General features: G+C 39.6%; 1 protein-coding gene across 7 annotated transcripts in view; it reads left to right on the top strand.

Moving 5' to 3' along the window:
* Positions 1-27,914, top strand: part of SRPK2 (SRSF protein kinase 2) — a 239,927-nt gene that overhangs the window by 64,768 nt on the left and 147,245 nt on the right. Inside the window, exon 3 of one of the 7 annotated variants that reach the window (XM_072759930.1) lies at positions 7,349-7,430. The exons of 5 other annotated variants lie outside the window; for them this stretch is intronic. In XM_072759930.1, coding sequence (XP_072616031.1) covers positions 7,429-7,430 — 2 coding nt within the window. In that variant the 5' untranslated portion in view covers positions 7,349-7,428. Of the gene's footprint in view, positions 1-7,348; positions 7,431-27,914 lie in introns of those variants that run through there. One more of the 7 variants, XM_072759924.1, reaches the window with a different exon arrangement.

The following is a 27,914-nucleotide window of genomic DNA, read 5'->3' as shown; positions in this document are numbered from 1 at the left end:
TAAAATATATTTAACCTGGATTTTTATTATTTGTGTGTTCACCAATAGTATTTCTGGACTTGCCAAAGGGATGTGAAATGTGTAATATTTAGAATAACATAACACTCTGAGGGACCTTAGAGATTATCTACTTAAGTGGTTTTAGAATGTTAAAATAGTGGAACCTTTTCTTTAATTGAAATCATATCCAGGAATCCAGTATTTAAAGCATAAATGGCAAGTGGTTGAAATGAGAGTTGTGGGTCTGGAATCCTCAGGCTTGCTTGGCAGGTTCTGTTTGCCACTGCTGTGAACTTTTGGTTAATAGTAAGAAACAACATTAATATGTATTGAGTGTTCATTCTGGGCCAGATACTAAAGCACTTCATATGCATGGTCTCACAGTTTGAAAACCACTCACTTAGTTCAGTTTGTGAATTTTATCTCTGGGGAAAAAAAAAAAAAAAAAAAACAGGCCCAGACAACTTCCATGAGTTGCCCAGGGCTTTTTGTAGAGTTAATGTTATTGAAATCCTTTAGTCAGTTCAGCTAATGGTGTGTGTGGTGTGTCATTTCTCTAGATAGGAGAGTAGTATGTGTCCATTGCCAACATTTTTGAGTTCAGAAAAGAATATAAAAGGGAAAGAATACTTAACTTTGCTAATTAGGAATTGGTAATACTTTAGTGTCGATCTTTCTAGTCTCCTTCATAAATGTTTATTAGAAAATTGATCTATCTACCATACCATTTATGAGTCTTAAGGTTAACAGCATATTCCTTTTTTCATAAATGTTCTTCACAAGAATGATTATTTAACAAAATTTTACTAAATCAAACAGCTTATTTAATGTTTCCCATTGTTGGGCATTTATGATATATGCATGGTTTTTCTTTTTACTGTTATATTTAATGCTGTAATGAACACTTAATTTCTGGAACATGAACTTCTAAGTTTCAAATTACTGGATCAACAGGTGCCTTAAAAATATATTTTGAAGCATATTTCCTAACTGATCTTTGAAAAGTTTGCCAGTTTATACTTTAAGTTATGTAACTAAACTCTTGTGAGTTCTCCAGTGCAGTATAAACAAATAGATAAGTCATTATTTTAATTTTCAGTTGATTATAAATGAGGTCACACTTTCCCCTTTTATATTTATTAGCTGTTTCTAGTTTTTCATTTGTATGTTTCTAATTTCTTTGCCAGCTTTTCTTTTTGGGTGATTTTTCTCTTTTTTTAAAAAAAATAAGAGTTCAAGAAACAACCTTTGTGTGACTCTCACTCGTGCCCCTTCCATCCCCTTAATCCCTGTCATATCTGTTGCCATTTTTTACTCAGGTTTAAAAAAATTACTACTTGTTAGGCAGAAAGAAGTTTTAACTTTATATCTTTCAATGCATGTAATGTCTGACTAACCCTTCTTTTGTGATATCAGCCTGTTGTGATAGCCACTGCCTGCATCCATTAATTCATGAGATATTCTAAATTGTTCATATAAAAAAATTGTTCATATCATTCCATCTTTCCTTTTTTTTTAAGATTTTATTTTTAAGTAAGCTCTATACCCACTCAATGTGGGGCTTGAACTTATAACCTTGAGATGAAGAGTTGCACACTCTACCACTGAGGCAGCCAGGTGCCCCATTCCATCTTTCCTTTATTCATTTCCTATAATACTTTGTAGAGAAGCTTCCCCGTATCAACTGTTTGCATATACTTGAGGTGCGTTTTGTTTAGGAAAGTCTGTATACTAGCTTGATTCTTCCCTTTTATCTAGCAGATTCAAAATTGTTGATTTACTGGTTTGTTCCAAAATGACTAAAAATTTACTTATGGATTTCGCCATATTTGTGTATTATTATACTTACTGAGGCATGAATTGTTCATCTGCGGCAGCAAGAGGTCCTTCAGCTGCCAGTAAGTGACAGGGCTGAGTCCACCTGTTCTGACCTCAGCTCTTGCTTTCCAAGGCCACATGCTCTGTGTGGAATTGAGCCCTTGTGTTCTGAGGTGGCCAGGGGGAGGGGCGGCTCACTGCAGATTTCTGGGGAGTCTTGTTAATTGTAACCAGTTTTTCAGTGTGCTAGGGATATGGTAGTGACCGTGAATAATTTCAGATTGGTGCTATGGAGAAAATTAAACAGGGTGATGATAGGATAGTGAGTGAATGTACTAGTTTTGGCATCAGCGAACAGAATAGTTTTTAACTGTAATGCATCTGGAGTCTGTAAGATAAAATTCTTGCCTTTTATGGAGGAAAGAAGGTGCTGAGTTACCTGCACTCGTGAGTAGAGAAGGAACCATCTCCTGAAAAAGTGGCTGAAAACGGAGCTCAAAAATATCTGCTTAACGCTTTATGATGGAATTGTTTCTAAAGGCTTCAGAGACTCTACTCATTCCTCTAGTTACATGTGATGGAAATAATTCTAAAACTGCAACTTCCATAACAGTGCAACCAACAAGGAAGAAATCTCTTGATGGTGAAGTAGAGGCTCCAGATTTTCAGTCTCAGGAGTTTGGGGTCTTTGAAGAAGCACCTCCTCTGGTTTTCTTTCTAAAGGTGATGTAGCAGTAAGAGGAGCTCCGTGGCACCTTCTTTGGGAAAGAAAAATACATCTTTTACACATTCAGGCAGGTTATCATTTTGGTCGAAGCATTACTCAGGGAGCTTTTAAAAATCCACACTGAAATAAATGGCACGGAACCTGGTGAGGGGTAACTCTGGGGCTAGAGAGAGGTCACAAGATCATCATCAGTGTACTGGACAGTACCTGGATGAATGGACGAGGGCTCAGTAAATGATCTTAAGGAAATTACTTTAACCTTGGAGAAGTGGATGTTCACAGTGAAATTCACAGCCTTTCCCTTTTCACTGGCATTTTTTCCTTCTCATTTTACCCCCTTTTAAAAGGAACATGGGTGCCAGGCTGACTAAGTTGGTAGAGCATCTGACTCTTTGGTCCTTGGAGTTGTGAATTCAACCCCCATGTTGGGTGTAGAAATTACTTAAAAAAATATTAATTAGAAAAATAAAAGAAACACAAAACCCAACAATCTTCCTTTCCTTCTGGCCTTAACCCCGCTTCCCTTCATTGTTTCCCTTCATTGTTCTTGTGGGATGGCTCCGTTATTGTTTGCTTTATAATTGTGGTTTGACTTGCATGTATATGCTATACATATGGCAGATATTATACATTTTTTAGAGAATAATTTCTTTGTTCAAATTCTCCATGTTCTTTTCTTTTTTTTTAAAGCTTTTATTTGTTTATTCATGAGAGACACTGAGACAGAGAGGCAGAGACATAGCAGAGGGAGAAGTGGGCTCCTCGCAGGGAGCCTGATGCGGAACTTGATCCCAGGACCCCAGGATCACGCCCTGGGCTGAAGGCAGACGCTCAACCGCTGAGCCACCCAGGCGTCCCTCCATGTTCATTTCTTAACTTGCTTCTCCTGCTTTTGGCTCCATTTTTTTTCTCTCTGTTCATATTATGTGGACGTACTATGCGTATTTCTCCTGACATCAGTCAGGGGAGTCACACGATATTATGTTCGTGGAGAGGCGAGTAGAGTCAGAAGACCTTTCATGTGCAAAATTGAAGGTGGGCATTTTCTTTTGCCTGGGATGATTGTGAGGCTGAAAGTTAGATATACTTTGGAAACTGTAAAGGGCCGTACACAGGTAAGGCACTATTGCAGTGATAATCTAAAGGCTTTTGCAGCAAGGCTTTGACTTCTCCACAGTGACACAGATAGTCTTACTTTGAACATCAGAAGGTTACATCTTCAGTGATTTGAAGCTTTCTAAAATACATGGTGTGATTCTCTACTGCTTGAAAATTTTCTCTGTGCCTCCTGCTGGTCTTGGGTGACATTCTTCTGCCTCTGTTGCCCTGTCACTGTCACTAGATGCGGGGATGTGAGCGCAGGGAGGAATTTGGTTTGATCCCAAGGACTTGGCTTCCTTGGGCTTTGCATTTTCCTGGGCCTCCCACCCCCCCTTGTTTCTAGTTGCTCCTAGTTGAGCTTCTTGACTCTCATACCTGGTAGCCTGGTCTTTTATAATATTCCTCAGTCGATGACAGTACTCTTCTATCCTTCCTTCTGTTTTTCTGTGAGGCTAATTGAGAATAGTGCTTTAAACTTTTTTTTTCTTTTTTTTTTTGCTTTAAACTTTCATATGTATATACACAGCTGAGCCGTTCATAAAGTGCTGGTGAGTTGAATTTCCAAGGACATTAGAATGACTGTCCTAATGACACAAATAAAAGGACACAGTTATGGGAAAGTTTATCATTCTGAAGCTCCTAAATTCCTTTTTAAAGTTTTTGACATGTAATCTGTATGTTGATGGATGGGTTTCAGCTAAAATACTATTATCTCTTACCTTCACCAAATATTTATGGAGTTGCTTGGAGAAATCTTTAATTCCTTTTTGAAATTAAAGATGGAATTTTGTTACTTATGTTTGGAATTTTAAGGCATTAAGTAAATTGTGCCTTGGGGCACAATTGTGCCTTGGGGTGACTGTATGCAAAATTTCTGTGCACTTGTTTTTTTGGCCAAGGTCCATAAATTCATAGGGAGCTGATCCCAAACCCAAGCAGTGTTCTGTAGCCGTAGGATATGGGGCAACCCTGAAAAGCTTTAAAGTGGGGCAGTAATGGGATCGGTTTTCTGTTTTTGAAACTTGACTCTGCAGCATTATAGGCCAAGGATTAGAGAAGTGTGAGATACCAGGGCAGGAATGGTGACTGCTCCAATTAGAATGAATGATTAGGGAGGGAGAAATTCTGATTATTTTTGGTGAAGTTATGTCATCTGAGTACTTACGTTCATTATGAAATTCCTTTTCAGATAAGAATGAATGAATCCTGGGAACACTATAGCAGACAGTGTCCTCTTATTCAGGCTATTATGCTGATTTGAGAAAGGAGAGAGGAAGAGTCTTGTGGTTCTCTGTGGACACTCCATTTTGTCCTCCCAAATGTTCTACGTATTTGTGTAGGTGCTTTAGGCACTCCAGAAGTGTTCCTGCCAATAGAAGCGGTTACTAGCCACCAGACATACCAGCCTGGTGGTGGTGAAAAGCAACAGATTGTGTCTGTGTCTCAGTTGTGAGAGTCACTGCTTCTCCCTTGTGTGCCTCAATTTCCTCAGCTGTCCCTGGGGGCCCCGAAGTGTTTACTTACCTCAAAGCATTGTTGCAAACAGTAAATCAATTATTATATGTAAAATGTGTACAATAGTGCCAGGGATTTAGTAAGTACTTAGAACACTTGCTTCTACTAGAACACTGCCAGTACTTGTAGAGAGATCCAAGAGTAAGAATTCTTTTGAGTGAGTTTTCTGTTACATTAATGTGTAACGTTATAGTAGAAAGTTTCAAAAACAATACCATTTGGCTCCAAATCACAAGAATTTTGCATTATAGCTTTTTGGGTGGTCATGAGAATGACGATTAAAGTCTGTACAAGTAAATGAAAGTCCGTACATGTTTACCATTCCTTAAGATAACTCTTGCTCTGCTGGTTGTTCTCAACAGAAGTTCTAGTATGTAGTACTCTTCAGTTTAGCCGTGTGAACATTTTTACACTTGATAATGGCATACAGCAGGGTGCGTTTTCTAGAGCTCTCTGAAAACATAATGCTATGAATTCTTGGGAGGTGAAATGGGAGAAGGGAGGCAAAAAAACCCCTTGGGTGCTATTTCAGTCTGTTTCAAGGTTTGCTTGTTGGCAAAAGAAGGACAGGGTTGTTTTTAGTGTTTTGTTTTGTTTTTTAAATTCTTGGTGGAAAATTAATTTTCTATGAAAACAGTATCATAAACTGTTATGACCTTCAGGTGGAACAATAAAGCCCTCACCCCAAACTTATAACTTTGGGATATATTTAGGTGATAAGCCTACTACTGTAGTAGTGAAGCTGTAATAATTATTAAGGCCTCCCACTTTGCCAACCACTTTTGTATATATTATATTGTGCCATCCTCTTACAGTGTTAAGAGACAGATACTCCCATTAAATACTGTGTTTTTGTTTTTTTTTTTTGTTTTTTTTTAAAGAGGTTTATTTATTTATTTTAGAGAGAGGGCAGTCCGGGTGGCTCAGTGGTTTAGCGCCGCCTTCAGCCCAGGGTGTGATCCTGGAGACCCAGGATCGGGTCCCATGTTGGGCTCCCTGCATGGAGCCTGCTTCTCCCTCTGCCTGTGTCTCTGCCTCTCTCTCTCTCTCTCTCTCTCTCTATGTCTCTCATGAATGAATGAATGAATGAATAAATAAATAAATTAATTAAATTAATTAATTAAATTAATTAATAAAAAGAGCATGTATATATGGAGGCAGAGGGGGGGTGGGAAGAGAGAGGATCTCAAGCAGAATGCCCACTGAATGCAGAGTTTGATCTCATGACCTGAGCTGAAATCAAGAGTCGACTGCTTAACTGACTGGGCCACCCAGCCACACCTAAATTCTCTTTTTTCTAGATGGTGGTTAGGGATAGTAAGTGATTTGAATTTTATGAGTAGTCATGCATATATGGGCAGTCAGCCAGAACCCATACTCCTAGTCACCATGGTATAACGCACCTAATTGTTAAGTTACTACTTAATTGTAAAAACTATATATTCTGATTATAAAATGTATACTTATGGTCCAATGTAGGAAATTCAGAACTATAAATTCCTTGGGATTTTGTATTATAGCATATTTATATTTATTAAAGATTTCCTCAAGGCACTGTGCATTTGTAGAGGTATACCTTTGGTACTTTTTGTCATGGAGGTTTTCCATGTAAAAGTAAGATTTAGATAATACTTGGAAGTATCAGGAAAAAGTAAAAGAAAAAAAATCAGTAAATGTCAGTGACCAAATGGATGGTGTGGCCAGGGAGTGGTGTAAAGGGTAGGAGGCCTCTCGCCTGCCTTTCTTTGTAGTATCCAGCACAGTCTAGGTCACCAGTTCTAATGGACTAATAAGTTCTGGAGTAAGCCACTTACTTAGTGCACGTTGGAAATTGATTCTGTATGCCCTCTTTTGGTTTATCGTTTGTTTATCCTTTTTTAAAAGATCGCAGAATTCTTGTTTTAACAATAAGCCTTTCTTACAGGAAGAAAAGCCTCTTTGTATCCACCAAGGCAGATGGAACGGCACTTGTACTTCTAAATTTTTTAGTAGTAAGACCCTACTAAAATAGCACTGAAAATTAATTACTTTAATTGACACCCCCTCCCCCATCCCTACTGGGGGAGTCATGGTTTGACATTATAAAATCTGACCCTTTTATTAAATCCTCCTTTTGAGCTGAGGCCTTTGTGTTCCCAGCCCTTGTCCATTTGCACCTGCCTGATGCTCGGTGTCTTTCTCCACTAGGCAGAGCTGTGACATAAGAGGGAAAGGACTGTGTTCCCTTTTCAGAACTGGGTGGCATGATGATTTGACGCCTGACCTAAATGTGAGTTTGTATTTCCATAATCAAGTTGTAAGTAAGTTTGTGTTCAATCATTTCTTTTTTCAGTATTAGGGTCTTTTCCCTCCCTTTCTTAGAATTACTTTCTTATACATAATACTCCTGTGGTAGTGTTTTAATTCTAATTCTGAGAAGTTTATGACATTTGTTTTTCATTTTCTTCTTAAAAGTTACTCTCTACCTAAGTTAGAAATGTACACGACATTAAAATGGATTGCCCAGGGCAGCCCCGGTGGCTCAGCGGTTTCATGCCGCCTTCAGTCCAGGGCGTGACCCTGGAGACCCGGGATTGAGTCCCACGTCGGGCTCCCTGCATGGAGCCTGCTTCTGTCTCTGCCTCTTTATCTCTGTGTGTTTCTCATGAATAAATAAATTAAATATAAAAATAAATAAAAATAAATAAAATGGATTGCCCATAAAGATATTTGAAAATGAATGTTTTGGTTAAATGCTTTTCCAGCCGAAGGTGGCTTCTTGCCAGTGACAGGGCGGCAGTTAGCCAGCAAGTCTTTCTACATGACTTTTTTCTTTGTTTAAGACAGAGTAACATCCTGCTGCTTCAATGATAGAAAACCCCTCTCCTCTTTCTGGGATTTCAAAAGAATGTTGCTTGCCTGATTTAAAAGAGTTGACCAGAAGTTGACTGTGGTGGTCTCTTAAGTTTCAATATTTCTACTTAAATGGTTTAATGCTAATGATATGTCCTTTGCAGTAATAACTCCTAGTTCTAATGACTTTCATTAATGTTCTAAAGCTATTTATGGTATTTTTGGCAAATATATTGAAAGGCATGAGGTGAGAGTACAGAGATCGATGGCCCTCCAGGGCCTGGTTAAATCCTTTAAAAGCTTGAAGCACGGGGCCTCTTTTTCTCCCAGCAAAATGAAAATTGACAGTACTCTCAACAGCAAGCTAAAGAAGAATTTCCATTGCCACCCATGGTTGAAAAAGTACACAAAATGGCAATCTTAAAATTCTTAAGAAAAAGAAAATGAAAAAACATTCTTCTAATTTCGGGGTGTATTCCCTGAGCATGCTAAGGGGTTTGCAACCTCAAAACAAGCCACTATGGCAAAAAAAATTATTTCAAACCCAAGGCAGTAGCTTTCTGCCCTCTTACCTTCTGTCTAAAAGCCTGAGATAAATTCCATTTGTAGAAGTGTTTCCCTTTCTCAAACCAGGAGTGGGGAGGATCTTATCTGTGTAACACACCTAGTAAACAAACAACCCTTTTGTACTGTACTTAGTCCCCTTCTCACAACCACCCCCAACCTCTTTTTCTTCACAAGGCCTCTTTCCCTTCCAGCACCGTTTGTTAAGTCCCTTTGAGTTGCTCATCACCAAGTTTTCTTGTGTGTATGCGCTTTGATATGCGTAAACAAACAAGTTTCTTTTCCTCCTGTTAATTTGCCTTTTATCAGTTTGATTTGTGGGCCCCAGTGTCTGAACCTAAGAGGGTAGTGGAGGTTTCTTCTCCTCCACATCACGCTTCATCTTCCTTTTGGATAATTCAGCTCTGACTCTCTCCTTCAAATTGTACAGAAGACAATTAGAATAACACAGGAACGAGGAAAAGAGCATGGTTTATCTGGAGGAAGCTTTTTGTTTTCAAAAGTTAATTCTTTAGAATAAACTAACTATTAGTTCCTTTTCATGTTTTTTTTTTTTTTTTTATACTGCTGTGATAAAGCAGGATTTTGTTAAGTAAACATCCTGTATTTTCTCCATCCTTCTGAGGCTTTTGAATCCAGAGAACATAGAAGCTCACTAAAATAGGTACTTGGCTTAAAGCATTTCGAGCAATGGTTACTTATTGTCACAGTCTGGATGCTTCTAGATTGATATTTTGTATTTTTCAGTTAGATCAGGGATCTTCTGTAACTCTGTGGAGGTTTGATTTTTAAAGTCATATACTTTTTGATACAACTCTGGTCTAGGGAGGCCTTTAGTTTTTCTTTTGCAAGGAGATGGCCCTAGTCTGAAGGGCTTTGTAGGCATTGTGTAGCAGTTACTAGTAGCAGTTACTAGGGCAGGGCAAACTTGAGGTACCCAGAATGAATTGCTCAATATATCATTAGTCGCAGGAGTTCTGTAGTCACAATACTAAAACAGATGGATCAAATATTTTGGATTTTTGGTCAGTTGTGTTTTTTTGTTTTTTTGTTTTTTTGTTTTTTTGTTTTTTTTTTTTAAATCAGTCATCTAAGGCATAGGATGGGAAATGAAGGGTTAAAGGCAAAATTCAGTGTCTGGTCTTTGGGCAAGACATTTCTGTTGACTGTACTATGCATGTATGCACATTCTGCCTTAAGCCAAAAAGGATTTAAGATGGCACTTCTCTGCAGTTTTTATGGTCTGAGTAAGACTTACTTGTAAATACACTTACAGTTTCAAGTTGAAATGAATCTGGCTTCCAAATGCTGTGTACTTATTCCAACAATGCTGCCATTGTACCTCAAGGTCTCGTTACACCTTTAGGGTTTGACTGTGTTCACCGGTCATAAGTCTTTATCCTTTGATGTTAAAATCAATTTTTGGCATCAGCCAAAAATCGCTGAGTGCCAAGTCTGGTGAATAACCTGAATAGGCAGTCCTGGGTTGTTAGAGTTTTTGACTTATTGTTTTTGACTCATAGACTATGAGCCAGAACGTTTTCAGGATGATGAAACCAGTTTCTGAGCCACAGTTAACTCCTTGTTACTTCAGCAGACTCAAACAATGGGGCCAATTGACTTTTGGTCTTTGTGGGATGTTCCTACTGTAGCGGTGCCATTGAGATCAAATAAACAAGTTAGCATTGTCTTCACTTGGGATTTTGATATGGAGGTTTTTTTTGGCGGGGGTGGGGGGGGGTAGGGGGATGCTGGACTGCAACGAAGTTTTCCATTGCAAATTTTGTGTTTTTAGGTCACTGTGAAACTTTTTATCATTAGTTCTTCTAACTTTCTCAAAATGTTACTTCTGGGATCCCTGGGTGGCCCAGCGGTTTAGCGCCTGCCTTTGGCCCAGGGCGTGATTCTGGAGACCCGGGATCGAATCCCATATCGGGCTCCCGGTGCATGGAGCCTGCTTCTCCCTCTGCCTGTGTCTCTGCCTCTCTCTCTTTCTCCGTGACTATCATAAATAAATAAAAATTAAAAAAAAATTCAAAATGTTACTTCTGATTTTCTCAAAATGTTATTTTCTTTAGCAGTTCATGAAAGATCCAAAACAAAGAACAGGTTCTAACTGCTTTTTTATCACTTAGTGAAAATATTTGGAACATTATTCACCCTATGTCCCATATATTTTATTAGCTTCCCTCACCCCTTTCCTCCAATGAACAAATTTTCTTGTGTTCTAATTTTTTTGTGTAATCATTCAATTGGATGAATTAAATTATTACTTTGATAGCATATTATAGATGAGGAAAAAGTCTTATGGAAGATGAGACTTAATTTAAGGAATCAGATAACGAGGAAAAATTTAAATCCCAATTTCTGACTAATTTTGAGGACTTTTTCAGTGCTTAATGCTGTCGTGGTGGAACAAAGTCATATTTTTATTTTATTTTATTTCATTCATTCATTCATTCGAGATATAGAGAGAGAGGGAGAGAGGCAGAGACGCAGGCAGAGGGAGAAGCAGGCTCCATGCAGGAAACCCGACATGGAACTCGATTCCAGGACCCCAGGACCACGACCTGAGCTGAAGGCAGACACCCAACCACTGAGCCACCCAGACATCCCTAAAGTCATATTTTCTTTAAATTTTTTATGGTAATGTGACAAGACCATTCTCCTTTTGTTTCTGTATATTTCACTTGTGGATTTAATGTCCCACAAAATTAAATGTTCATTTGTTTTTTCCTCATTAAGGTCATGTTTCACGAGCAGCCCGGGTGGCTCAGCGGTTTAGCACCCCTTCGGCCTGGGATGTGATCCTGGAGACCCAGGATCAAGTCCCACGTTGGGCTCCCTGCTTGGAGCCTGCCTTTCTCTCTGCCTGTGTCTCTGCCTCTCTCTCTCTCTTTTTCTCTGTGTCTCTCATGAATAAACAAATAAAAAAATCTTTTCTTAAAAAAAAAAAAGTCATTTTTCATTATATATCAACATGGAGCCTGTACATGTGTATATCTCAACCAACTGTGCTTTGGCCTTAAATACTTGTTGCATATGAAAAAATTACAATTGTCCTGTACCTGTTACTTTGCTTCCATAAACCATGCCAGAAAATCACATACATTTTAAGTGTCTCATTGAAACATTAATTTGTCTTTTTCATAATTCTTATGAAAGTCACACTTAAAAGTTTGCTGCATGAAGGTGCCTGGGTGGCTCACTTGGTTGAATGTCCTATTCTTTTTTTTTTTTTTTTTTAAATGTCTTATTCAGCTCAGATCATGATCCAGCTCTGAGTCAGGCTCCATGCTCAGTGGGGAGTCTGCTTGAGGAATCTCTTTCCCTCTGCCCCCTCCACCACTCATGTTCATTCTGTTTTCCCTTTGCCCCTCCCCTGTTCACGTTTGCCCTCTCTCTCTAAAACTAAATAAATTAAACCTCTAAAAATATAAATTAATTTGTACATTTAAATTAGGTTGAAGCACAAAGTTTATTTGTTAAATATTGTATTTCATTTATGGTGGTATCCTCATGTGCTTATAACTTGAAAAAGTGATCGTTTTTACTTTGGAAATATTTTAGACCTGTGGAAATGTGTTTTTTTCTATAATTTATTTGGACTGGAGTAGTTTGGATCACCTGGCACCAAATTCACACCCTGGAAAATGTGGTATCAGTGTTCACTGAGACGCTGTGTTGGTGGCAGCTGCGTTGGATTTGGGAGTGTTGGAGAGGAGTGGGTCTCTACGTTAAAGTTAGAGTAGTGTTATCACAGGTGAGAAGATTGGGTGAAACTGCACTGGAACTAGTTCCCCATTTGCTACAGGCCTGTTTCCTGCTCATTTTGATTCAGGAGATGGTAGACTGTGCCTCCCTGTTCTTCCCGTAGTGACCATCCAGGCCACATAGATACTGAGCTCTTCTTTGCCCTCTGCCCCTTTCCTGGCTTGCACATATATGCTTGCCCTCTCACTTTCTCTCAAATAAAGAAATATTTTGTAAAAAAAAAAAGTAAAAATAAAATAATAAAAATCAGAACATAAAAGAATACTATATCCTACCATATCTATCTCTAGTTAAGGAAATCACTTATGTGCCCTTAGGTTCCGATTTTTAAAAATTTGGCTAAAAATGATAAGATAAAGGACAATATAAAAAAGAAGCATTAATAATGACTTAGTTAAAATATATTATAGAATATAATAGTACCAAATCTCGAATTTTAAAGATCAGAAGATAGACTTCATCAGGTGACCTGAGGTCTCCTTTGACTCCTTCAGTGGATCCTTTAGCAGGTCAGTCCTAGGACTCCCCTCCCCCACCTTCTGGGTAGAAACTGTGTGAATGGGTTTTGTAGTGTGGGCCATGTGGGATGGTGAGGTTTTCCTCAGTTAGGGATAGGATGGAAGAAAGTGTTAGTGTTTCAGTTAAAGAAAGTATTGCTTGTTCTGCAGATAAAAAATGTAAAGCTTCACTGTTCTGAGTACAGATACAGTTTATCCAGATAGCAATTGACTTTATCTTTACAAGGTTCATTGTTCTTTTTTTTTTTTTTTAAGATTTTATTTATTTATTCATGAGAGACGGAGAGAGAGAGAGAGAGAGAGAGAGAGAGAGAGAGACAGAGACACAGGCAGAGGGAGAAGCAGGCTCCAAGCAGGGAGCCCAACGTGGGACTCAATCCCTGGTCTCCAGGATCGCACCCTGGGCTGAAGGCAGCACTAAACCTCTGAGCCACCCGGGCTGCCCGGTTCATTGTTCTTCATTCTTAATTTCTGAAAAGTTAGTTCATCAGTATCTTTTCCAGAAAGGTTAATAAAAGGTGAAATTCTACAAACAGATATTCTTCATTCTGTCTATGGGCCATATGGAAAATATTTTTTAAATTATGTAGATAAAAAAGAGGCTGTTCACAATGTTGAGATGAGACAAAGCCCTTAGTTGAAAAGGCTGTGGGAACTTGAAGTGTCAGGCTCTCCCACCTGAACCCACTCACTGGTATTAAGAATGGGGATGTGAGAACAGTGGCCCTACCTCCATCCAGGGCCTGCAGGATGGGGACACTGGAGGAACACGGACTTCTGGTTCCTGGGGCCTTCAGGAGAAGTCACATCTGCAGGAGCGGCCAGCCAAGTGTGGGAAGGTGGTCCTTTTAGAGGCAGGGCAGAGGTTGTGGGGACTTGCTGATGGTTCTTGAGTTCCAGTGGGCAGTGGGGAGAGCGACTGAGGAATCAGGGCACATTAATGGTGCTGGTGCCAGGGGTAGCTTGGGATGACAGCTGAGCAGCCTCTGGGAAGGCAGGGAAGCAGTGCTAGCTGAATGGGTACTGTAAAAATTACTTGGTTCTCTTGGTGGCCGTGAGGGCAAGTGCAGGCCTCCTGGGGGACAGGCTCTGCTGGGAGCGGGTCTGTACCTCTCTCTCCCCTGCTGGGCCAAGGGGCAGTCACTTGGGGGAAGGCCTGGGGTGACCTGTTCCAGGCTGGGGGTTGACAGCTTATTCTGAACCATATTATCCTGAAAGCCTCTTTATTTGATAATTTTGTTTGGTTTTATAGACACAGAAATACTATCATGCTGTAGTAGTGATTAAATTTTGTTGTTTCCTTGTATAGTGGGGCTTTTGCTTCTTCGTCCCCTCTAATAGCCTGCCAAAAATGCTAGCATGCCAAAGTGCCTGCCATGAATACAGAGTGGTTGAGAAGAATACCCCCACCCCCAGCTATTTCCTAAACAGCCTTGCTCTTTCAATCTTTGTATATTGCTTGTCGTGTTTCCTCTTTAGAATGTTGTTCTCTGCCTGAACTGTTGCTCAGTATGATACTAGCTCTCTGCAAGCTGCTGAGTACCTTCTCCTGCTATTGTACTTGGATGTAGTCTGTTTTTACACTGCTCACCTTATATTTTAGTGAGTTGATTATATTGTTGTCTGTATTGGTCTGTACCCTCTTACTCACTCTTACATCCCTAGGCCAAATACAGGTGCCCAGAAAACATTTGTCAAATAAATACTCTGATAAGGGCCAGAACTTTTGTTTTTCATTTTATTTTAATTCCAGTTAGTTTCAGGTATACCGTATAGTGATTCAACAATTCAATATGTTGCCCTGTGCTCATCACAAGTGCCTTCCTTGATCCCTATCACCTATTACCCATTCCCCCACCCACTTCCCCTCTAGTAACTATACGTTTTAGAACAACAGACTCTTAAGGCAAGCTTGAGAGAGAATTCTGTTTTTGCACCATAGCAATCAAGGGAGAGCTTATCTTATACTCCATAATGTTGTCCTTGTCTTTTAGAGGTAACTACCTTTAAATCAAAAGACAAAAATGTAATTCTCTCTCTCTCTCTTTTTTAAGATTTTATCTATTTATTCATGAAAGACACACACACACACAGAGGCAGAGACACAGGCAGAGGGAGAAGCAGGTTCCATCCAGGAAGCCTGATGTGGAACTTGATGCCGGGTCTCCAGGATCAGGCCCTGGGCTGAAGGCAGCGCTAAACTTCTGAGCCACCCGGGCTGCCCCAAAATGTAGTTCTCTAATTAAAAATGTAAAATTATCTTAATGCTGTATTTTTCAATTTGCAGATCCAGGCCCATTGGGAAGTCATAAAATCATTGACAGAATCGTTATCAGGATTATTTTAATGAAGTAGGATAGAGAGGATAGAAAATGTCAGGAAGCATCACGTGCAGTAAAAGTAGGATAGTTTCATGAAACTTTTGTTCAGTTCTAGACCTATGAACACGTGTTTTATAACTATGTGTATACAGGGTCACATCATAAACGTTCTTTTTTTTTTTTTTTAAATCCTGACTTCAATTATTTTTCTTTTTCAAACTGTTATTTAAATTCTAGCTAGTTAACATATAGTATAATATTGTTTTCAGGAGTAGAATTTAGTGATTCATCACTTACATAAAACACCCAGCGCTTATTCTATCAAGTATCCTCTTTGATCCCCATCTCCCATTTTTCCCATCTCCCCAGCCACCTCCATCAACCCTCAGTTTCTTTTCTATCATTAAGAGTCTCTTTTTAAAAATATTTATTTATTTATTTATTTATTTATTTATTTATTTATTTATTTATTTATTTAGATTTACTTATTTATTCATAGAGATGCAGAGAGAGAGAGAGAGGCAGAGACACAGGCAGAGGGAGAAGCAGGCTCCATGCAGAGAGCCCGACGTGGGACTCGATTCAGGGTCTCCAGGATCATGCCCTGGGCTGCAGGCGGCGCTAAACCGCTGTGCCACTGGGGCTGCCCCTATTTATTTATTTAAAAAAGATTTTATTCATTTATTCATGAGAGAGACAGAGGCAGAGACACAGGCAGAGGGAGAAGCAGGCTCAACGCAGAGAGCCTGATGTGGGACTCGATCCCAAGACTCCAGGATCACGATCTGGGCTGAAGGCTGGCGCTAAACCACTGAGCCACCCAGGGATTCCCCAAAATTTTTAGGTTTTTTTTTTTTTTTTTGAGAGAGTGCATAAGTAGAGGTGGTGGGGAGAGGGAGAGGGAGAGGGAGAAAGAGAATCTTAAGCAGACTCCATGCCCAGCACGGAGCAGGACATGGGACTTGATCTCAAGACCCTGAGACCATGACCAAAGCCAAAATCAAGAGTTGGATATTTAACCAACTGAGCCACTCAGGCACTTCTATCATTTTAAGAGTTTCTTATGGTTTGTCCACCTTTTTAGTTCTTTTCTCCCCCCTTCGCATATGTTCATCAGTTTTTTTCTTAAATTCCAAATTTTATGGTGTCTGTCTCTGACCAACTTGCTTTGCTTGACATAATACATTCTAGCTCCATCCACGTTGTTGCAAATGTCAAGATTTTTTTTTTAAACAATTTTTATTTATTTATGATAGTCACAGAGAGAGAGAGAGAGAGAGAGGCAGAGACACAGGCAGAGGGAGAAGCAGGCTCCATGCACCCGGAACCCGACGTGGGATTCGATCCCGGGTCTCCAGGATCGTGCCCTGGGCCAAAGGCAGGTGCTAAACCGCTGCGCCACCCAGGGATCCCGATTTTGTTCTTTTTGATGGCTGAGTAATACTCCATTGTTTGTATATACCACATCTTTATCCATTCATCTGTCGATGGACATCTGGGCTCTTTCCATAGTTAGGCTATTGTTTGATAATACTACTGTAAACATCGGGGTGCATGTATCCCTTTGAATCAGTATTCTTGTATCCTTTGGGTAAATACCTAGTAGTGCAATTGTTAGGTCATATGGTAATTCAATTTTTGACCTTTTGAGGGACCTCCACACTGTTTTCCAGAGTGGCCGCACTAGTTTTCATTATTTCCAGCAGTGTAAGAGGGTTCTCCTTTCTCCGTGTTCTCAAAGGGCCAAAACTTTGGATCAAGCAGTAAAAATAAAAAAGTAATTGATACCTTGCTCAATATACAAAAATCAGCTCAAAATGGATTATAGGCTTAAATGTAAAACTACAGAGTAGTTGAAGAAAACATTCAGAGAAAAATCTTTGTGACTTAAGTTAGGCAAAGATTTCTTAAATAAACCCAAAGTGTAATCCGTTAAAAAAAAAAAAAAGATAAATTGGACTTAAAGTCTTCTCTTTGAAATACATTCTTGGAGTGCCTGACTCAGTCGGTTAAGCGTCTGACTCTTGGTTTCAGCTCAGGTCATGATTTCGGGGTCCTGGGATCAGGCCCCAAGTTGGGCTCTGTGCTTAAGGGGGAGTCTGCTTGGATTCTGTCCCTATCCCTGCCTCCCGCGCTCTGTCTCTCTCTCAGATAATCTTAAAAAAAAAAAAAAAAAAGACATTCTTATGATAATAAAAAGAGAAGCCACAAACTGGTAGAAAATATTTACAAATCATGTATCTGATAAAGGACTTTTATCTAGAATATATAAAGAACTTTGCGAACTCCGGAAAAGACACCAACTAAAAAATGGGCAAAAGAGCTAACATTTCACTAAAGAAGATGTATAGGTGGCAAATAAACACATTAAAAGATGACCATTTTATCAGTTATTAGAGAAATGTAAATTAAACCATGAGCTATCTCTATACACATTTTAAAATGGTTAGAATAAAAACAAAACTGACTATACCTGGTGCTAGTGGGGATGTGGGCCCAATGGACCCTTCACACATCATATCATATGACCTGCTTCTGGGTTTTACCCAAGTGAAATAAAAACTTATGTTCATATAAAAACCAGCGCACTTATTTGATAGCAGCTTTTTTTTCTTTAATAATTGCCAAAAATGGTAATCATTCAGATTTCTCTCAACTGGCGAATTAATAAACAAGTGGTGATATATCAGTACAGTGGAATATTGCTCAGCAATAAAAAGAAATGAACTACTGATACATTTGCAACAAATGGATGAATCTAAAAGGTGTTACACTTAGGGGTGCCTGGATGACACAGTTGGTTAAACAGCCAATTCTTGGTTTCAGTGCCTCACGATCTCAGGATTGTGGGATTGAGCCCCATATCAGGCTCTACTCTATGTGAGGAATTTGCTTGCGGATCTCTGTCTCCCTATCTCTCTCTACCCCTGCCCCTGCTTGCATTCTCTCTGTCTCTCAAATAAATAAATAAATAAATAAGTCTTTAAAAAAAAAAAAAAAAAAGGTGTTACACTTAGTGAAAGAAGCCAGACTCATGTTTGCAGTTTATACACTTACATTTATATAAATGTAAGTGAAAGTGTAAGGGAAAGGCAAAGGGTTAGGGATAGAAAGCAGATCAGTAGTTGCTAGAGGTTATGCTTGGGGAGGAGCTGGCCGTAGAGGAGCACAGAGGAATGGTTTTGGGCCTGGAACTTTTCTGTATCTTGGTGGCAGGATTGGTTACACAACTGTCTGTGTTTGTTTCACACATAGCACTTTACAGAACTGAATTTTACAGTGTGTGAATTATACTTTAATTGGTAATGAAAATTAAACAAAAGTAATTGATACAGGTGATTATCAAAGGTTTTGTTAATTCTCTTAAAGCTTAATAAAACTTGGCAAGTCTGGGGGAAACAACCTGCCAGAACGTGATCACCTCTGAAGGCCTTTCAGCTGACAGTTTTGAGGACCTCCGTATTCCTATTCGTTCCTCCGTATTCGTTTGTCAGAGTGCACAGCCAAGGAGGTAGGTTGTAGGACTTTGCCACACATTACAGATGACTGTGATTTGAAAGCCAGCGTGATTTGAAAAAATTGCACATGTTGAACAAGACAACATTAAGGTATAGTTTATGGTGAAGGAAAATGTGACAAGACACAAGAGATGTGCTGCGTCCTGCCTTGTATTCCAGCCGTTGTGATTCCTGTGTGATGTATGGAGCACGGCCTGTGTCAGTGTTGTATCATTGAACCCCATGTAAAACTAAAGATCTGTAATTGGCAGTTGGTTTGCTATTTGCAGTAGTCCATCGGTTTTTATTTTTTATTTTTAAAATAGGTTTTTGACAGTTCTATCACATCGGTGAGTTATTGTTCCTGAAGATTCCTTAGGGTTTTGTCCAGTGAGTGTGTGAGTGGGCTCAATACGTATTCTTAGTCTTGGGGCACCTGGGTGGTTCAGTCGGTTATGCTTAGGTCATGATCCCAGGTTCTGGGATTGAGTCCCACATTGGGTTCCCTGCTTAATAGGGAGCCTGCTTCTCCCTCTCCCTCTCCCTCTGCCCTTCCTCACTGTTTGTGCTCTCTCTCTCTTTCAAATAAATAAATAAAATCTTAAAAAAAGAAAGTATTCTTAGTCCCTGCATCTTTTTGTTAGTTTATGGTACTTGAACCCCACCATAAATGTTATCGTGAACCCGCCATAAAGATTGAGAGAGGCCCTTTGTAGTAGCAGCAGCTTCTGGAGCCAAGTTACCTGGGTCTTTCTCCCAGCTCTGCCATTTATCAGCTGTGTGACCTTGGGCACAATTATTTAACCTCTCTATGCCTCTGTTTCCTCATCAGTAAGTGAGGGTAGGGTGAAATTACAGTTCCAGCTCCATGGAAGGTTTGTGTGGATTAACTGAGCTAATAAATGGGAAGCCCCCACAACAGGTAACATATAGCTCAGTATCACTGTTAGGTGCTATTGTTAGTATTATTCATCTGTCATGAATAGCCTCATAAGCTTTTCTTAAATGTTTATATCCAAGAATGGCTGTGATGCTGTTTCACCCTTTGGCTTCCTGAGATTGGGTTTCTTTACTTCTTGTAAAGCCAGTGGACTTCTCATATTTTCTTTCCTGTTTTTCCCTGACATTCCTGTGTCTTATATACTTCATGGCATATTTTATTTTTATTTATTTTTATTTTTTAAAAAGATTTTATTTATTCATGAGAGAGAGAGAGAGAGAGAGGCAGAGACACAGGCAAGAGGGAGAAGCAGGCTCCATGCAGGGAGCCTGACATGGGACTCGATCACGGGTCTCCAAGATCACGCCCCCGGCGGAAGGCAGCCACTTAACGGCTGAGCCACCCAGGGATCCCTGCACATTGATTTTTAGTAAGTATGTTTGTTACATTTGGAATCTGTCTTCTAAAGACTCATTGCTTAAGACAGAACTAAATGTATCTCTTAAATGGGAAGGGGAGTGAGGGAATGTGGTTATAAATTGAGGTTTGGAAACTTGGTAAATTTAGAGGACTGAATACTATAAATCAAAAGAACAATTTGCTTCTTTGTATAGTATGTTACTTTTGTAAAATTGTGTCCTTTATACAGAGACATGCTCTCAGCACAAAGCGGATTGTGTTTGTCAGAGTATTTTGAAGGTACTTGTTAAAAAGCACTTGTGGAATGGTTTGTGGAAATGGCTCTGACGTCTCACAGAGTATTCTCGTCCTCCTCAGATCCATTCTTTAGTAGGACAAAATAAGATTTGTCTTTTAAGCTTGACGATAGCAAACCAATTTACTGGACTTCTCTTTTTTTGTGGGTTTTTTTAAAATTTTTTTATTTTATTTATTTATGATAGGCACACAGTGAGAGAGAGAGAGAGAGGCAGAGACACAGGCAGAGGGAGAAGCAGGCTCCATGCACCGGGAGCCTGACGTGGGATTCGATCCTGAGTCTCCAGGATCACGCCCCGGGCCAAAGGCAGGCGCCAAACCGCTGCGCCACCCAGGGATCCCTTTTTGTGGGGTTAAATTGGGTAGGATTCATTAGAGGTTCTCAAACTACCAACTGATTTGCTGGCAGTGATGACATCCTCTCGACTGAGAAACTGGGGTAACTTTTGTAGCCTCTTTTACTACCTTGATAACCGGGTAAGGCTTCTTCACAGTGGGACCTGAACCATGACTCCCCCTCTCCCCCTTCTCAGCCCCTGGCAACCTCTGTTTTGTTTTCTTGTTAATTTACTTACTCTAGGTACTTCATGTATTGGAATAAGATTTGTGTGGAATTATATTTGTCCTTTTCTGTCTGGCTGATTTCACTTAGCATGTTTTTAAGATTATCTATGTTGTAGCAGGTGTCAGAATTAGTCTTTTTTTTTTTTTTACAGCTGAATATTATTTCACAAATCCAGTAATATAATTAAATACATTTAACTCAATATCTCCAAAACCATATATGAAGATGTAGTCTGTATAAAAATATTAATGGAGTATTTTTCATTTTCTTTTTGTGCAAAGCACATCTCTGTTGAGTGTAGCCATCTTTCAAGTGCTTAGTGGCCAAATGTGGCTAGGATTTCTGTATTGGACAGTGTAGCTCTAGAATAAAAGATGATTACTTAAAATTATAAAGCAGCGTATACTTTTTTTTTTTTTAAGATTTTATTTACTCGGGCAGCCCGGGTGGTTCAGTGGTTTAGCGCCGGCTTCGGCCCAGGTCGTGGTCCTGGAGACCTGGGATCGAGTCCCACGTCGGGCTCCCTGCATGGAGCCTGCTTCTCCCTCTGCCTGTGTCTCTGCCCCTCTCTCTCTCTCTCTCTCTCTCTCTCTCTCTCTGTATCTCTCATGAATAAATAAATGAAATTTAAAAAAAAAAGGTTTTATTTACTCATGAGAGACAGAGAGAGAGGGGGGCAGAGACATAGACCAAGGGAGAAGCAGGCTCCTCACAGGGAGCCCAATATGGGACTTGGTCCCAGGACCCTAGGATCATGACCTGAACCGAAGGCAGACGTTTGTTCAACTACTGAGCCATCCAGGTGTCCCACAGTACAGACTTTTTTAAAAAGAAAAATAATATTTGTTGAAAGACAACTTTGGAGAAGATTGTCGTCCTCAGCCCCAGAAAAAAAAGAAAGGATTTTAAAAAAATGACAAAGACTCGGGCATGGCTTTTCCTTTGTTTCAAACTTCAAAACGCTTAGGGTCCTTTAGAGGAAGAAATATTTAACTCTGAATTTCTTTTTACCAGAACCTTGATGAGTAGATGTAGGGAACTCGGCAGGAGTTTGTTTGTTTGTTTGTTTTTTATGATAGTCACAGAGAGAGAGAGAGAGAGGCAGAGGAAGAAGCAGGCTCCATGCACCGGGAGCCTGATGTGGGATTCGATCCTGGGTCTCCAGGATCGCGCCCTGGGCCAAAGGCAGGCGCCAAACCGCTGCGCCACCCAGGGATCCCTCGACAGGAGTTTTGATTCACACTGTCCTAAATGCAATGCCGGTAAACCATAGGTAATTAAAATTTTGCATAGAAAAATTTGAATATAGAGTAGAGCTGGAACAGCGATTTGCAGTGGGTGCTGTGGGGCTTGATGAAAAACTCTTGCCTAAACTCTAGAATTTTTCTTTTCCATTCTCATTCTTTGACTTTTGAGGATCGTTCCTGATTTATGTCAAGCACTCCTAAGTGTTGCTGTCAGGAGAGAGGAGCACACAGATGGGGTGGTACGCAGGAGATGCCCCAGCGCAGCCTCTCCAGATGGTGTATGCTAAGTCCCCTGGAGGGATTGGATTAGGTGTCCACCCTGGTTACAGTGCAAGCAGGCCCCAGGGAGTGTAGCATCTTGTGGATAATGTAGCCTGGGTAAAAAAGATGAATTGGGATAATGCATTCCCTGCCCCAGGAATTTGGATTTCTGAAATGGAGAAATTAGGCCAGTTTGGTAGGGCCAGTGTGTCACTGTGGATAGCAGTAGCATTGATTTGAGAGTTTGATTTACCTGGGGCCACTTCATGGCTGGATGACTTTAGACAAGTTACCTTACCTTTCCCCCTGTTTTACTCCTCTGCAAAATAGAGATAATATTTGTATCTGCCTCATAGTGTTTTTATGAAGGTAAAGATATGTAATCCCTGCCAAATTCAAGAGTTATCGTTGACATCATAATACAAAACAAGGGTTATTGTTGCCACCATAATGTAGAAGAGTCTGGCGTGCTTTTATATTCCATGTGCAAGCTGCAGTTACAGAACTAATCATTTGGGAAGCAATGAAACGGATGCTCAAAGAGAAGCAGATGTACTGTGGCAATGGCACCCCCAAAGAGAGTGGGCCTAGAGCTGTTTTTATATGAGCCTTGAATGTGTAGGACTCATAAACATTCAAAGAAAACTTTATATACAGTGTGGGAAACTATCTATAATTTACTCAGCAATTAGAATGAGCCAGTGGGAAGGGCACTCATGTAGTGACTATAAGGGACAACAAAGGAAAGCAGTAAGAAGCCAAAAAAAAAAAAAAAAGTCCACTGTCCTAACTTTGGAGCCCTTGGTGCTGAAGCAGACCTTGAGCTACCTTTCGGAGGCCCCAAGGATATTCGAGGAGTGCTTATAACAAAAGGCCCTGAGGTAGACGAGAAACTTTATATTTGGCTTAGTTTATATTTATGTATATATGTATGTATGTATGTATGTTTAGTTTATTTTTAAATCAGAAGTGAATGTTTCAATCCAGAATTGCTTAAATAAGTTAAGACACGTAATCTTTAAACTGTCATGACACATGGCTATCCAGAATTACTCATTCCTTGACGGCTGGGTGGCTGAGGGTCACTTGTGTTTAGAGGAGGAGTTATGGAAGAGACCATGCTGGGAAACCAGTGGAAACTGGTTAAGAGCTGGCGAAAAGTTAAAACCATTTTAAAATTATACATATAATACATGAGATACAAATGTAAGGTTTTTTTGTTTTTGTTTTGTTTTTAGAGAGGGGTTGAGAAGGGAGGACAGGGGTAGGGCGACAGAGGATCTGAAGCAGATGCTACGTTCAGCACAGAGCTCAGCATGTGGAGTTTGATCTCAGGGCTCTGAGCCGAAATCAAGACTCAGATGCTTCACTGACTGAGACACCCAGGCATCCTGAAAGTGTGAAGAAGAATAAAACAGGCACCCGAGAAGTAAAATGCCATCAGTCCAAATATTTCCCCCTCCCCCATTCTTTGTAGTAGATCCAGATTCTAGAGAATTAGCTTTAGCAAAAGGGTACTTCAGATGACTTAAAACACATTGGCTAGTATATTTCAGTATAAACTGAGGAACCATTTTGTTACTAAAGTAGATAATAGGGCAGCCTGGGTGGCTCAGCAGTTTAGCGCCGCCTTCAGCCCAGGGTGTGATCCTGAAGCCCTGGGATCAAGTCCCATTTCGGGCTCCCTGCAGGGAACCTGCTTCTCCCTCTGCCTGTGTCTCTGCCTCTCTCTCTCTCTGTCTCTAATGAATAAATAAATAAAATCTTAAAAAAAATATATATAGTAGATAATGATGTGACAAGGAGGAAGTTAAATTTAAAAAAAAAAGCAAGAGTAGAATTTCTTAAGGCTCTGATCTTGAGCCATTTTATATTTACCTCTTCATTGCAGTGGTTCTTTTGTGGGAAATGTTTCTTGCTCTGTAATTGCACTGGCACTTGACTCTGGTTTCTTGAGCACATGCCTTTCTCCTCTGCACTGTCTAAAAAGGAACGCAAATATTACATGTCTCTACCATAAAATTTAGTTATCTTACCCCTCATCGGTGGTGTTCTGCATTTCCTCTGTAGCACTAGCCTGTCTTTCATAGGCTCATTGCATCCATTGGCTGAAACTCGATCATTTTTGGATTGCTAAATTGTATTTTTAGATACCTTTTTTTTTTTTTAATTCACCAGTTTGTCTCAGCAATTTTATTTTGTTTTAAAAGCCTGCTCATGATAGAATTAGAAGGGACATACTGAATTTCTCCCCCTTTTTTGGAATTTACTTTTTAAAGCTAGTTTTAAATGCTCATTGTGTAACCTTCACAAGACTCCTTTTCTTATGATAGAACAGTGTCAGAAGAATTTAGCTGTTTTCTTTCCCCCCTTCAGTATAACACTCTCAGGTTTCCAACAGAAATTGCTTTGATCTTGATTAAACTGTGAATTTTATTTGAAAGTGAAAATTGGCATTTTGGAGGCTATTTATAATGGTGTGATGGCAGTCTTTTTGCAGTGTCCATTTGAAAGCTGGGTAACCACAAAAGGGGTTATTGTAAATGGAGTACCATTTGGCAACACTTAACATTATTTAAGAAAATTATTATTTTTTTTTAAGATTTTTTATTTTATTTATTCATGACAGAGAGAGAGAGAGAGAGAGAGGCAGAGACTCAGGCAGAGGGAGAAGCAGGCTCCATGCAGGGAGCCTGATGTGGGACTCGATCCTGGGTTTCTAGGATCACACCCCAGGCCGAAGGTGGCACCAAACCGCTGGGCCATCGGGGCTGCCCAAGAAAATTATTTTTAATTACACAAATAACACCTATAAGAAATATAACTGCAAGTAAAATTCTCTGACCACCATTTCCTCATTCCTCATTTCATCTGCAAAAGCAAGGCAAATCTTTTTCTAATAATTTTAGAATATAGTCTTCCCATTTATATGTATATATATATATATAATATATATATTTTTGTAAACCTCACACACACATATATACCTTTGAAAATATATATGTATAACAAAAGTAGTATTATACTATGTGTATTCCTCAACTGTAGTTCTAGTTTTGTAAATCAGTACATGTAGATCTACCTCATTCTTTTCAGATTCTATGTGTGATGAATGTATCATAGTTCATTTAAAAATTGGGTTGTTATCCATAACTTGCTGTGTCATATATCATTATGCTGAGCATCTTTGTGTGATTCTCCTAGTCCGCTTGTGAATGTTTCTCTGGCTTAGATTTGGAAGAAGTGGAATTACTGGATTGGTAACTATCTAGCATTTTCTATATTGAAGTCAATAAAGAATATTGTTTGGCATGATTGGCCAATTGTGTTTGTGAAATGAATTGTGGGTTTGTAATACTGTCATTTTAGTTGGATAAGGAGTACTGGGGCCAAGTATAAAACCAGTGATTCTCAACACTGGCTGTGCATCAGAATTACCTCTAGGACTTTCTCGGCATCATCATTCCAAGAGAGTGATTTAGTAGGTCTGCAGATCAGTGCAAATGGTCCTTGGCATGAAGGGGAAAATTAAATACAAGAAATAACATCCCCAGACTTTCTTAGAGTGCCCAAGTTACCCAGTATACCAGTTCAGGACCTAGGTCATTCCTTAAATGTAGTCAAAATATAGCCAAAAATTTTAATTTTTTTTTCAACTCTTAATGACCTTACTCCCACAAATGCTTGACACCTAAATGATTATTTTAAGTCTGACAGAAGGGAAGAGATTTTTTTTTAGAGGGAGGGGACAGCAAGATTATAAGCACAACGTATGAATAGGACTGCATTTGTAGGATTGTGTTATAGTATTTAGCTTTTTTATTATGGAGAAATTTGAAAACATTCTAAATGGGCCACACATAGAGCTCAGACACTGCAAAAACTGCTGGGGTTCAGATTCGCCCTAGACTCTGACTAACTCCGTGAACCATGGCAAGTTCCTGAGCCTTTCTGTACTTGAGTTTCCCTCTCTGTAAAATGGGGATAATGATAATATTTATCTTACCGGGATATGAGAGTATTAAGGGAGATATTATAGAAAGCAGGTAGGAGAGTTCTGAGCATTGCGATTGGTATGAAATGGTAGCTGTTACTGTTGCTAGTGTTGTTACTAGTTATCACAAATACAATTAGGAATCCTAATGTCTTAATCTTTAGGTATTATTTCATGCTCAAAATATTTTTCTAAGTGACCAGAATCCAGCAACTCGATCCATGGCCATAGATGATAAGGATGAAGAACTGTACTCAGGAATATTCAAGGTCACTTTTATGTTAATAGAGCTAAGATTTTTCTGTGTCCTTGATATGTTTAAGGCCCTGTTTTTGTTTTTTTGCATATTAAGATGGAGAACTAGTTGAGGCTTTCTGTCAATGTAATTGGTAGGAAATCCCACAGAAGGTAAGACAAGAGTGAAGTAGCCTGTGTTTGACTTGCCAAAGTATCTTTGTTACCTCTAACGTTTTGTAAAGCAACACAGCCTTGCAAGTAGGCTTTACTATTGCTTGCTGCCATTAAAGACCTGTATAGAAATCCGGGACGACTGATGGTTGAGGTGAGAATTTTAAGATTTATAAACAAGAGAGGTGATAATCGTCAGAGTTCCTGAGGGGCACGGTGTGGGCATACGGACAGAAGTTGAATTGTGGAGAATCCACACGTCTCATGAATAGCTCTATGAAATTGAGTCTTGTCTTCTCAGCATGATGTAAGATTTTTAAAAAAAATATTTTATTTATTCATGAGAGACACACAGAGAGAGAGGCAGAGACACAGGCAGAGGGAGAAGCAGGTTCCATGCAGGGAGCCTGATGTGGGACTCCATCCCAGGTCTCCAGGAACACACCCTGAGCCGAAGGCAGACGCTCAACCACTGAGCCACCCAGGCATCCCATCACATAAGATTTTTAAAATTTGCTTTTAATTCTGATTCACCTCTTGAATCTCTTATTTTATTGGCTGTATAGTTGATTATAGTCTGCCGTATGTAAAACCAGGACTTTGTATGGCATGTACGATGCTCTAGGAACAGGCCCTGCTAGTGTCTCTGGCTTTATTTCCTACCAGTACTTCCTTCGCTCCTGCCAGTCACCAAAACAACTTGGATGATCCACATGACAGGGATTTCTCAAGCTTTGTGCCATTCTCCTGTTTGGAATGGTTTTACTGCACCTGGCAGAGTCTTTCTAACCCTAGTAACAAAGGTCAAATGCCTTCTTTGGCCATTCCTTTTGCCCAGACTGGTCCTTTTTCTTTTTGCAGGCTGGGCAGCATGGCTGTGGAGCCAGGCTTCAGAGCTCAACCATCCAGGATCTCATGCTGGCTCCATGACATACTAGCTCTGAAATAGAGAAAGAGAGGGAGAGAAAGTTTTTTAGTTTTAAATATATAAATATATGTATATTTTATTATATATGTATAAAATTCATAGGGTCACCTTTTTCAGCATTTTAAAGTTTACAAAACAGTGGCTTTTAGCATTTTTATAATGTTGTAAAGATATCACCATTACCTAA

Source organism: Vulpes vulpes, chromosome 5 (assembly GCF_048418805.1).
Source record: "Vulpes vulpes isolate BD-2025 chromosome 5, VulVul3, whole genome shotgun sequence".
Classification (NCBI taxonomy): domain Eukaryota; kingdom Metazoa; phylum Chordata; class Mammalia; order Carnivora; family Canidae; genus Vulpes; species Vulpes vulpes.
The sequence above is the reverse complement of the archived record's forward strand: the minus strand, read 5'-3'. Positions and strand labels throughout refer to the sequence as shown.